The sequence below is a fragment of the Marmota marmota genome, unplaced genomic scaffold, assembly GCF_001458135.2.
Source record: "Marmota marmota marmota unplaced genomic scaffold, marMar, whole genome shotgun sequence".
Lineage (NCBI taxonomy): Eukaryota > Metazoa > Chordata > Mammalia > Rodentia > Sciuridae > Marmota > Marmota marmota.
In genome coordinates, this window is record NW_025999932.1 from 11,747,751 (window position 1) to 11,761,133 (window position 13,383).

General features: G+C 35.5%; 1 protein-coding gene across 27 annotated transcripts in view; it reads left to right on the forward strand.

The window, feature by feature from the left end:
• Dock9 (dedicator of cytokinesis 9) overlaps positions 1-13,383 on the forward strand; it is a 281,271-nt gene that overhangs the window by 176,118 nt on the left and 91,770 nt on the right. For all 27 annotated transcript variants that reach the window (XM_048800695.1, XM_048800716.1, XM_048800702.1 and 24 more), the window contains exons 16-22: positions 8,407-8,486; positions 8,574-8,761; positions 8,901-8,966; positions 10,141-10,233; positions 11,612-11,735; positions 12,167-12,288; positions 13,061-13,147. In XM_048800695.1, coding sequence (XP_048656652.1) covers positions 8,407-8,486; positions 8,574-8,761; positions 8,901-8,966; positions 10,141-10,233; positions 11,612-11,735; positions 12,167-12,288; positions 13,061-13,147 — 760 coding nt within the window. The remainder of the gene's footprint in view (positions 1-8,406; positions 8,487-8,573; positions 8,762-8,900; positions 8,967-10,140; positions 10,234-11,611; positions 11,736-12,166; positions 12,289-13,060; positions 13,148-13,383) is intronic.

Below are 13,383 nucleotides of genomic sequence, written 5' to 3' on the forward strand. Positions count from 1 at the left end.
GCCCTATCTAGAGTTCATTTATTCCTCCCATGCTTCCCCTCCCTGCCCCGCTATGAGTCAGTCTCCTTATATCAGAGAAAACATTCAGCATTTGTTTTTTGGGGGGATTAACATTATCTTTTCCAACGCTATCCATTTACCTGCAAATGCCATGATTTTATTCTCTTTTATTGCTGAGTAATATTCCATTGTGAATATATGCCACATTTTTTTAATCATTCATCTACTGAAAGGCATCTAGATTGGTTCCACAGTTTAGCTATTGTGAATTGTGCTGCTATAAACATTGATGTGGCTATGTCCCTGTAGTATGCTGTTTTTAAGTCCTTTTGGTTATAGACCGAGGAGAGGGATAGCTGGGTCAAATGGTGGTTTCATTCCCAGTTTTCCAAGGAATCTCCATACTGCTTTCCATATTGGCTGCACCAATTTGCAGTCCCACCAGCAATGTATGAGTGTACCTTTTCCCCATATCCTCGCCAACACTTATTGTTGTTTGTCTTCATAATAGCTGCCATTCTTACTGGAGTAAGATGATATCTTAGAGTAGTTTTGATTTGCATTTCTCTAATTGCTAGAGATGATGTACATTTTTCCATATATTTGTTGATTGATTGTATACCCAGGCCTTTTTATTTTTTTATTTTGAGACAATATCTTGCTAAGTTGCTGACATCAGCCTCAAATTTGTAATCCTCTTGCTTCAGCCTCTCAAGTAGCTAAGATTACAGGTGTGCACCACTGCATCTGACATGAGGGTCTGTATTTTTAACCTGTGCTCTTTTGTAGCTCCATCCTAATAAGTTCACTTCTCAACCTGTGAAACTGATTTCTTTTATGGGGAGATTGATATTAGAGTTGTTCTAGCTGAGCTCTCAGAATAACAATGAAATAAAATGAAAGGAATGGCCCAGAGTGGGTACTCATAGGTAAATAATAGCCATAGATAAATAATAATGACTCATATTTTTATTTGAAAATAAAATATCAAAATACCAATATTATCAGTTTGCCTGAAAATCAAGAATGGCTGTTTAGTTTTCTGTAACTTCAGTTAAACTTTTTTCTTCTCTTTCTTCAGTGGAAGAATAGAAAAGACATAGATATTAGAAAGAGGCTCAGTAAGTTCCAAAACCATAGAGATGTACTATTAATGAGAATTTAAGCACACCCATGTCAGCAGGTGGCTTCAGCCTTCCATGATGTGCAGTCTTTGTCGGAGAATTCAAAAGGTAGAAATCTTAGATGGATCCAGGTAGGTCTCTTTGAAACTGATGAAGGATTCTTAAAGTCCTTTGATTATGTGATTCTACAGTTTTTGATTGCCTTTCTGTTTATTTGGGACTTTAATGAGAAATAAAACCTCAGTTTGCTATCACTAAGGTAGTTATCTCTGCTGTATCTATAAGGTTTGCCAGTTCAGCAGTACAGTACACACCCATTGGGTTGCTTCTAAATGAACCTTTACCCCCACATTTAGGTCACTGAAGCAGGGGTCCATAAGGAGGTAGGTAAAGAATGAAGACTGCTAGGTTAGCCTCCCAGGATTCCTGGGCCACAGGGTGGCCCTTGCTGCTGTCATCATCCAACAGCAGTGTGCCCTGGTAAGGACATAAGGCTTAGTCAGAGAGTGCTTCTAGATTTCTGTGAATGTGCTACCATTCTTAGAAGATGAAATGAAACAATAGCACTTTATTTTTATACTTAAAAGAGGTTCTTTCATTTATAAACATAATACATGATCATCATAGAAATTTGGGGAAATGCAAAAGAGTAAGAGGAGGAGAAATGGTTTACTCCTAATTTTACCTTTCACAGAGGACCATGCTGAATTTTTAAAAAATATTTATTTTTAGTTTTAGATGGACACAATACCTTTATTTTATTTATTTATTTTTATGTGGTCCTGAGGATCAAACCCAGTGCCTCCTACATGCTAGGCAAGTGCTCTACTGCTGAGCTACAGCCCCAGCCCCCATGCTGAACTTTGAAGGAGTATTTTCTTTATATGTACTTTATGGAGTTATAGTCATGCTAGATACATATATTTATATAGATTTAAGCATATGTTTTTCTCTGTAATAACAAGCATTTCCTGAAGGTTAATAAATTTTTATAAATATAATTTTAATGCCTATTAATGAATATTATAATAACCTATTGAGCAGGTGAACCATAGACTAGATCTTTACCTCAATTTTTGATAGAATATTTCTGATTTTTCAGGTTTATAAACATGAACCACAGTTAGCATCTTTAAAAAAAAAGTATCATAATGATCATGGGAAATGTATTATATATACCTTATTGTCATATAGTAATTATTGTCATTTTGGGTTTTTTTTTTTTTTTTTACTTTTTTCTGGAAGTTTTTAACCTTCCTTATAAATAATAAATTAATTTTTTGAAAAGCTAGTTGCTTATAGTTAAATAGATCACAGTATCTTATCTCACTAGATTTTATGAAAATCTCTTTTCTTTTTTAAAAATAGTTTTAGTTGTGGGTGGACATACTGCCTTTATTTTATTCATTTATTTTTATGTGATGCTGAAGATCGAACCCAGCGCCTCACAGATTCTAGGCATGCGCCCTACCACTGAGCTACAACCCTAGACCCTCATGCAACTCTTAATAAACATGATGTAGGTCTACATGAATTCACTTAAGAAGGTAAACATAATTGATTAAGAAGAAGAAATTGTACCTATGTCCTTATTTTTTAGAAGAAAATATATATTTTTGTATACAAATAGAGAAATGAACAGGCAAACAGCTAGGAAAGATGAACAAGCATAAAAATAGTCATATAGGATATATACCAAAATTTTAGCATTGTTCTTTTTCTTTCCACTTTATTTCTTTGTGGGAAATATCTCATGTCAGTAGCCTGAGTACCAGCTTAAATCCAAGCTATTGTTTCTGCTCCTGTGATTTAAAAATATATATGAGAAAAAATTCTTAAAACTTCCCAAGTTTTTACAGAATTGCTGCCAACGTTCCTAAGCCTTTCTTCCCTTTTCCCTTGTAGATAATTATCCCTGGATATGTTCCGAATTAGTAACAAAACAGTTCTATCAGACGGAGAGTAAAGCTGACATATGTGCCCTGAAAATATTTGTATCTAGAAGAAAGACTTGGGGTTTTAAATTTTACATTTTTATTTGATCCTGGTGTTATCTTTAACTTCTGTTGGAAATCCAAAGGCATAAGTATTAAAATGGAGCATTTTTGTTAAAATGTAGACCTTTTTAAATGCTACTACCTCAGGTCGTTTAGGTAAGAATGTGACTAGGGTTTTTAGGTGTCTGTATTCAGACATTTATTTTCTTTGCATCCCCATTTTACATTCTCACCCCTGCTTCACTCTGTTGACACTGTACTCAAGCTAGGTAGGACTACTTGATTTTCTCAAACCTACTGTGGACCTTGACTTTACCATACTCTTCCTCTGTCCAAATTGTGTCCCCATCCTTTCCCATTGGTAGCACACAGATTACAAACACAGCATGCATGTCCCTTATCAATCTGTGTTTCTTTGAGAGAACTCTCCTCATTTTTCAGTACTCAGTCCATAGCTCATATCCTTTTGAGGAGACCTGGGGCAAGTTTCTTGGCTTCTTTGCCCAAGTCTTGTCTTCTTTTTAAGGGTGGGTCATAATAACCCTGCCACCTAGAGCAGTGGTGATGATGAATAAAAGGCCATGTTAGAGTGGTATTTCTCTGCTGGTCTCGTCTCCTTTGTTGCTTCTAAGTAGAGCTAGACACTAAACCTTCTGGTAGAGATTTGTACATGCTGCATGAGAGTAATTATCCTCCTTTGTTATAAGTAGTTGACAATATGAAGAGGTTTTGGCCTCTTGAGGACTGGAAGTATATCTCACTTGTACTTTGCCCATAGTACTGAGTATAGTGTCCATTGTAACACATCTTGAGCACTTGATAAATGCTTATTGGATTTTCTCTTAGATATAACTTTATAAATGATTTTTGTTTAAACAAAAACATGTCATTTCTTTCAATCATATGTTTCTTTTTATTTTTTATGTTTTTCTTACTTTATTAAACCTTACTAGTATATACAAATAAACAGACATCTAAAAACCTTAGTCTCATTCTTACTTAGAACAAACACTCAGACAACAGTGAAAAAATCTTATTTTTATAAGAGTTAAGAAATCATGAAGATGTTTCCAGGCACTATCTTCATTGATGGCTTCTTATCCTTTTTTCTGGGACTCCAGATAATATTTGGCCCCTACAGCTACCACAAAAGCAGCAAATCCCCATTTGAGTCCTTTGAGTAATGCACCAACAAAGGAAACATTGTGTGCAAAGCCAAACATTTGTCTCCAAGCTTCACTTCAGTCCCCTGGACCCCTGCGCCCTTTTGCAGCCAGCTTCTCCTGGAATGTTGATATAATGTGAAACTTTGAATGTTGTCCTTTCTATCCCCCATGGTCTACAATTGGAAGTTACAGTTTTCCATGAATATATTCAGGTACATATCCATGTCCAAGGGGCCATTATGCTTTTTTTAAGATGATTCTTTTAAAATGCTTTTGAATTAATGCTTTTGAATACATATGATCACATGAACTTTTTCTATATTTGAAGTGAATCTTAAGTTTGGTGGAGATCAACCTCCACTGAAGGGGGTGGCTCCTGCTCAGGAAAAGTGCTGGTATACTTTCCCTGACAGCAGTCTGACCTCTCCGGACACTCAATATTCAACCTTCCAGCCAGAGCAACCAGAAATAGAAGGGGTTTTTTTGTTGGTGTTTTTGTTTTATGATACCACAGCTTTTAGGGATTATTTCCTTTTACAAAATGCTATTAGATTAAATTCACCATCAGCAAGCATGCCTGTATAGCCAATTAACCATTGTAATGGAACAATCCAGAAAGTAGGAAAGAGAGGTCCAAGCTGCAGAAATACATAGGGAAGGACCCCAAGTCCAGGGACACAGGATGACTGCTAGTTTGTGATTCTATTCCCCTTCCCTCTGTGAAAATTGTTGAGTCAGCAGGAATGTTCTTGCTGTTGGAAGAAAGAGCTTTTCCTAAGAAAAAGGTTGATCCTAGCACCTAAGTCTACACACAGACAGGAGCATTTTCCAGGTGCCAGATATCTTAAGTACATCTATATCACACATTTACTTGATTGATTCAGTTTTAAAATGGGTATTCATGTTCAAGCATTATTTTATAAATTTTTACATAAAATATAGACTTTTTAGCACTAAAAACAAAAAACATCTGATTCCAGTAATGAGAGAATTCACCACATGTGGCACACACACATTCATAGCACCACTTGGAAATACATAAAAAAATGGCAGCAGAGATTTTGATTTTTAGTAAGCCAGGTTCAACAACACCCATAAACTTTTGAAATAGGTTTAAGATCATGTTTTTAAAAACTTAAAGCTGGTAAACAGCTTTCACAAAGCCTTGTGGTATAGACTGAGCTCAGATCTGTGCTTGGAAACATTTGGAAATACTGCCCGCATAGAAGCAGCACTGCAAGGAAAAGATCTCAGTAGAGAGGAAACAGTAAGAAATAGATGTATTTAGGTATGAAGTACATAATATGTTGTAGAAATATTTCCAGTGAAGATTGTTTATTTAAAATTTGTCTGCTTAGAAGTCTAGCTCTCTCAAAAATTTAAATGTGGATGATATTGGAGTGATGTTTTTAAAATAAAGAAGATGCCTAATCATTCCTAGATGGAAATAACAAGGAGCAAGTGAAAAAACACTACTCTTGGATACTTAGTTTTAAAACTGTTGTTTATAATAAATGGAATATTTTGGGCTGGGGCTATAGCTCAATGGTAGAGTGCTTGCCTCACATGTGTGAGGCACTGGGTTTGATCCTCAGCACCACATAAAAATAAAGATGTTGTATGCATATATAACTAAAAAATATTTTAAAAAAATAAATGGAATATTTCAAACTCAGGGAAGCAGACACAATGTCATAGGTTTTTATAAGATTTTGTGGATTGCAGTGTTTTCTGGGATGTTGCAATGCTAAATTGCTCAAATAAAGAGGTGGAGTGGGGCAATATGTGCCAGGAAATTTTCACCTGCATAAAATCCCGTGCATCTGAGGGTCAATTCCGCTAAAGAACTTTGATGTATACCATTGTGGTAATACATAGCGCTTGGGATGTAGTTGGGAGCTCTCAGGAAGTGACTGTAGAGGAAACACTAACCCTTCTCCTGCTGGAAAAGACAGACCATGTGTTTGTGTGAAACATCTCTCACAGTGGCCATAGAGGCAAAACGCAGGGAGATGCTGCACTGTACCTGGAGATCTCTTAGCTAGAACTCTTTTTAACCAAAGAAAGAATTTATTGACTTATGAGATATTGACTTGCCTTCCTGATTATTGTATCTCTTGGGATTTCAGTGAATTGCACATTTAAACTCATGTGCAAATATAAGACAAGTGGAAATGAGAGACCTTCAGAGAAAGAGATTCTGCATCTTAGCACCAGGAAGGGATGGGCTGAGAAGGAACGAGTCAACATGGCCTCTGGTTGTAAGAAAGCAAGAATTTCAAATTTTTATAGGTCCTAATTCAGATAAATAAGATTCCAAGATATACTGAGAATTTTCATGTGAGACTGCTTAATGGACAGCAGTAATGTCAGAGGATTCTTTAAAAATAAGAAGTAGGAACTTTTAAAAAATGGGATCAAAACCAAATGCTGAGTCTGTTGGCCACTAAGCTCTTACGTTCCTTGGCAACACTCTGAAAGAAATTGTTAAACAGGTGGCTTATGAAGAGCCATGTGGTGGCATTCTGTCTTCTAGGAATAGGTCATGTCATATTGAGCTAGTTATCCTACCTCCCTCATTTCTTCCCTATTTTAAAGGTTGCTAAGCTGGTGAAGTAGAGAAATGCAAGGCCCTGGCAGAATGAATTTATCATGTTTATATCCTTTGAACAAATCAGAAAAGTGTTCAGTTGCTGGAATAATCAGACACCAGGAAGGGTGTTTAACAGACTAGTGTTCATCTGGAAAGGGGCCTCTGGAGATTTGAGAAGGAGCCTGTTCTTAGCAATATTCTGTGCAGTATCTTCATCAATATGTTTATGAGGATATAATGTACTGATTAAATGTCTTTATGACTTAAAGCTCTTAGGAATCTTTAATACATTAGATCTTAGACTCTGGATTCAGATCAATTAGAAATGGCTCAAATGTAAAAATATGAAATTTCATTAGGTAAAATAAAATCCTATTCTGAAGTCCAAAATCATAATTGTATAAAGACAGGGCACAGAGATGAGCATGATAATAAAGCATGTGAAAACAGATGTTGAGATTTTAGGTGATTTATAATTTAATGTGGGTCACTAGGGTGATGTGGTTATCAAAAGTAATGACATTGGGGCTGCATTAGTAAATGAGTTATTGCTCAAACCAGACAATTGCTCTACTCCAGCTGGTCAGACTACACAGCTCCTAATCTGTGAAGTTCTGCACCATGGTTTAATAGCATGTTCTTCAGGGAGAGAAGTGGCATTAAAAGAAGGCACCGAAGTGCTAAGAATGGAGGACTTGAGAATGTGGGGCTCTAGGTGGTTGACAGATAGAGGGACAGAACCAGCCTCCTTGAGGAACAGATGCTTGGGGAAAGTAAATTTCACTATACTAAGAGGAAGAGCAGCCTGCCATGGGAATGGCTGTATGGAAAGTTTCCTCGCCACTGGGAAGGGTTGGAGAGCAGCAGTGCTTGTCAGGAACATCAGAGGAAATGCCTGTATTGGATTGAGTCAGATCAAAGACAAACAACTGTTTCATTTAGTAGTGTCTACTTTCTACCCAGCATTTTTTTAGCCATTGGGGCCTAATGATTTCTAATTCTGAATGTTGATGGTTCTAAATAAGTGTTCTAAATAATACTTTCTAACTGTTTTATTGGTGTTCTTTATCTAGACCCATGCTGTTCAACACCGTAGCTTATGACACATTTGGTTGTTGAGCACTTGAAATATAGATAGTCTGAACTGAGAAGCACACACCTGGTTTTGAAGACTTTGCACATTATTATACTGATTATATACTGAAATAGTAATATTTTGGATCTGTCAGATTAAATTAAATATAGTATTAAAATTAATTTTACCGAAGGTTGGGGATGTGGCTCAGTGGTAGACCACTTGCTCAGCACACCCAAGGACCTGGGTCCGACCCCCATACTGCAAAATAATAATAATAATAATATTTTGCTGGTTTTCTTTTTACAGTTTCTTCAGGTGGCTACTAGAAAATATAACTGCTTTTGTGGCTTGCTTCATAAATGCACTTCTCTTGGAAGTGCTGCTCTCGAATTTAGGTTTCGTAGTTAGTAAGTTATAAGTGTTTGATATGCTCTTCTTTTGTTTGTAGACCTGAGAAGATGGCAAAACTCCCAGTGATTTTAGGCAATCTAGACATTACAATTGATAATGTTTCCTTGGATTTCCCTAGTAAGTATAAGTTCTATATAGTAAACAGACAAGTTTTTTGTTTGATTGGTTTTTACTTTAGTTGAATTGTTCTGAATATCTTTTCAGATTATGTGAATTCATCATACATACCCATGAAGCAATTTGAAGCCTGTACTAAAACTCCAATCACATTTGAAGTAGAGGAATTTGTGCCCTGCATACCAAAACACACTCAGCCTTACACTGTCTACAACAATCATCTTTATGTTTATCCTAAATACTTGAAATATGATAGTCAAAAGTCTTTTGCCAAGGTGAGTGCGAAGATTGCAGTTTCATTCTTGATATCAAACTCTTCTTTAGGATTTGACTTCCCTTGTACTTTTATATTTACGTATTCTAACTTTTTGTTGTTATTTTTTGTTATTTTCTTTTCTTTTAATATTGCCACAGGCCAGAAATATTGCTATTTGCATTGAATTCAAAGATTCAGATGAGGAAGACTCTCAGCCTCTAAAGGTTTGATTTTTTTATGCATATTCACTTGCATATTCTGATTTTTCCGTTTTAAAAGTGCATTTGCATGCTGTTGTATAACTAAACAAATTTAGCAATTTTAATTGACATAAACCAAAAATATATGGTGTTACATCATATAACTAAGTATGCTGAACCTTGTAGAATATGGAATACGCACATGCTGGCTCATAATTGACTATTTTGTTATTCTCTTTAGGGATGAAATTTCTTATACATATGTTGTTTATGCTGTAGGACACCACTTTCTTAACAATTCAGTAAATCCATATTGTGTACATGTCATGAGGCAGGCATTATATGGGTATTAAGAATTATGATATTAGTAATATTGATATGGAATTAATAATCAACAAATGATTTTAATTAAATGCATATCATGGGACAGCAGTACAATAGTAGTGGATTTTAGATAACATTTGTTGAATACTGTTTGTACTTTGGGCACTGCTCTTATGTGTACCTTAACTTTTTTAATTCTCATAACAGTGTTTTGAGTTAGATATTATTCAGATCCATATTTTTAGACGAGTAATGCATAGAATATGAATAAATTGCTCATAACATACATTAGTAGAAATGAGATTTAAATCCAGGAAGTCTAGCTACAGAGCTCAATTTTTTTACTTTGTTAAAATGACCTTCCAAAAAGGGAAGGAGACAAAAAAAAGGAATATATTATCTACCTGCAAGAAATTTACAGCTTAGTGAGAAACTCAAACATGAAGAAAAAGCTCCGGGCACACAGAAGGTATGGAAATAGATTTTTATACAAAACTGAATAATTAGTGAGGAAAAATGCTGAGAGGACACAAAAGAAGGAGTTACCAGATTTCGAAGGATGCATGAGTTTGCTTGGTGCAACACAAGGGCAAAGGTCTTTTGGGCAGGGGTGGAGGTATAAAAGGGAATTGTGAGCAAGTCCTTAGCCTATGGGGTGCAGTGGGAACGGGAGCAGGCAAATAGTCCTGGAGATGCCCAGGTGGGTGGTCTGGGAGGGCCTGCAAGCCAGTAGTCTCCTAGGCAGAAGAAATCTGTCTGAGGAGGTTGTGTTGTTTTTGCTGTAGGACACCACTTTCTTAACAATGCATCTGAGTTTAATTTTTTACTCCTCTAATTGAACCCTTGTGTTTGCCCTTGCTAACTCTTATTTCAGTGCATTTATGGCAGACCTGGTGGCCCAGTATTCACAAGAAGCGCTTTTGCTGCGGTTTTACACCATCACCAGAACCCAGAATTTTATGATGAGGTAAGTGATGTTTTCAAGGGGAAAACCCAATTCAACAGTTTTAAAGGATATTTCAACTTATTTGCTTGCTATAGCAAAAGTAAAGAGAAGCTGCATGCCATAATGAAATTATAGCAATAGAACTGAATATTGAAATATTTGTTTTAAATATTTTTTCCTAATAATTAATGTCTTCTCTGTTAAACAATAAAAATTTAGAGTTGGGAATGTAGCTCAGTGGAACAGCACCTACCTAGCATGCATGAGGCCATGGGTTTGATCCCTAGCATCACAGTAACAAACAAATAAATAAGTAAATACATAAATGCCTACATATGTATATATACTTAGAAAATGCAAGTAACATAGAAAAGAAAAAATCATAGTCCTACCATTACTACCACAGTTAATATCCTGGCATAGTTCCTTTCAAATTCATATTTGAGTATAATTGCATTTGTTGGACCTGAGAGTCTTCCTTTTTTATCATTGGGGAAAATGCATGAGAACCACTTTTTACTGCCTTACACAATTTACTGGAGAGACAAACCTCTTACAGAGATGAGTGTCACATAGTGTTTTAAGCAGATAACATACAACATTTGAGCTCACTACAATAGCAACAGGAAGTGTCTATGAGATTACCTACTCATGTACCACAGTTAATTTTATGAAGTTATGATTTACTGCATCTTTATGTTTGTTTACATTTTTCTTGGCTATGCATGGCACCATGTATGGTCTGTAAATGTGTCTATAAATTGATAAATTTCAACTTTTTGTAAGAGATTTATGTATATCTTATGGTAGTAAATGTTGCATTCACAACATATCTAATGTTTTCCTTAATTTTAAAAATATTTCTAGGCTATATGGTTTGTCTGTAAGTTTTTTCAAATTGTTGAGAATCTCCAGAAAAATTCTGCATAGGGCTTGGGCAGGGTAGCTCACTGGTGGAGCACGTGCTTGGCCCTGAATTCAACCTCTAGCACTATAAAATGAAAACAAAATTATACATGTAATTGGCCCCACATAGTTCAAATCCATGTTATTCAAGGATCAACAGTAGTTCATAAAAGCTGCTATTCAAATCTACTTTGAAATGTTCTAACTTGGTCTTTCATATGCTTTGGTTGTGTGAAGTTAGCATAATGGTCAGAGTCCTGTGCTTTCCAGTTCTTGTAGATTTGAAATGTCCATCATCTATCTCTTCTGTTTCTGGGCAGTGGGTTCAGGATCCATTTCTGTCTTGGCACTGCTTACAGCTCAGCTGTCTTTGAATACAATCGCTAATAACAGTTTGGAGAACAAAATGTACATTGTACACATATCTCCACTTTTGCAAGAATTTTTGATGCTTTATAATGTTGGAAAGATTGTTATTTTGTCTTCCTTGCAGATTAAAATAGAATTGCCCACCCAGCTACATGAAAAGCACCACTTGTTGTTCACATTCTTCCATGTCAGCTGTGATAACTCAAGTAAAGGAAGCACAAAGAAGAAGGATGTTGTTGAAACACAAGGTTGATGTTTAATCATTTCCACACTAGATTCTTAAATTGATTTTGATTCTGAACTTGCATTGTTTTGTATGAGATTTGTAGGTAACACAAAAATAGTATTCCTGGGTTGCATATATAAATTTATGCAACTAAACATAACTGCAACTAAACCGAAAGATGATTAGAAAACCCAGCCAATAAAGTATTGTACTTAGAAAAGGGCAGTGGGCAGAATTAGTATTGGCTGCATTTTTGCTGTGGCCAGAATAAAAGGAATTTTTCAATTCTGAGGCCAAAGTACATTTTAGAAAATATCCTGCAATCATAGTTAGTCTTTTAAATTTCTTATTTTGATTGATATTAACAGTTCTGGAAAAAAAATCAATTACTTTGGCTTTCTTTCACAAGGTTTTGCATACTGAGAGTGGGTTTTTGTTCTTTGTTTTCAACAGTGGGCTATTCCTGGCTGCCTCTCTTGAAGGATGGAAGAGTGGTGACCAATGAGCAGCACATCCCTGTTTCTGCTAACCTTCCATCAGGCTATCTTGGCTACCAGGAGCTTGGGATGGGCAGGGTACGGGATTTGAAGACTAATTTATCTCAGTTCCTTAAAAAAAAAACATTAAAGAACAACTAAAACAACAACACAAAGTAGCACACAAACTTTTTACCATTTCCAGCGTTTTGATTTTTGTTATTCATTATCATGTAAATATTGGCAGTTAGAAGCCATTTCAGTTTATATTTACCCCAATGTCAGAATTATAGTGTGGGCATCTTATAAGCCTTGAACTGGCAATGCCTCAGTGGGGAAATAGAAACTTGAAGACATTGGTGAAGGAAGAAGTCAGACTCTGAAAAGTAGTCAGTCATGCTCAAACGAGGAGTTTTTAGGGTCATGAAAATTATTAGGAATTTTCTTCCAGCTTACTATAAATCCAGAAAGCAAATCTATTTCCACATAGAAGCCCATTCTGAAATTTTTCTGATTCATGAAAGCAGTGTTTCTCAGCACTTAAATAATACCAAATTTCAGTATAAGTTATGGACAAATAGTTAAGGTCTGCCAAAAGAAGGGTAAATCATATAACTTTCAGTTATAATTTTAAGCCTAAACGTGACCAAAAAAGGAGGTTTCAGAAGTTAAAATCAACACAGATACTTGACTCTTCCAGTAAGAAAAGTGTTTTTCTTAGGAAAGGACAGAAATTAGTATCTGCTGCATTCTTGCTTTGGCCAGGCATAGCTATTTGAGTCCTCACTTCCTCATCAGTCCTCACTGATGATCATATTGGAAGCTCAGATAGTTAATGTTTTGTAATTTTTTCCCCTGCATATTTTTTCAGCATTATGGTCCAGAAATTAAATGGGTAGATGGAGGCAAGCCATTGCTGAAAGTTTCAACTCATTTGGTTTCTACAGTGTATACTCAGGTATGTGCTGGTCCATTAAAATTAGCAGTGATTGCTCTGTGATTGAGTTTGTACTTCTTTTTTTTGTAAAACAGAACAGCAGTATGTTATACAGATATACTTTTACTCTATGGATCTTTGTTTAAAGAAAGTACATAGAAGCTACTCATATGTAATATATATAATATATTATATATATTAATATAATATATATTATATTAATATAAATTATATAAATGACTAGTACAAGTAATATT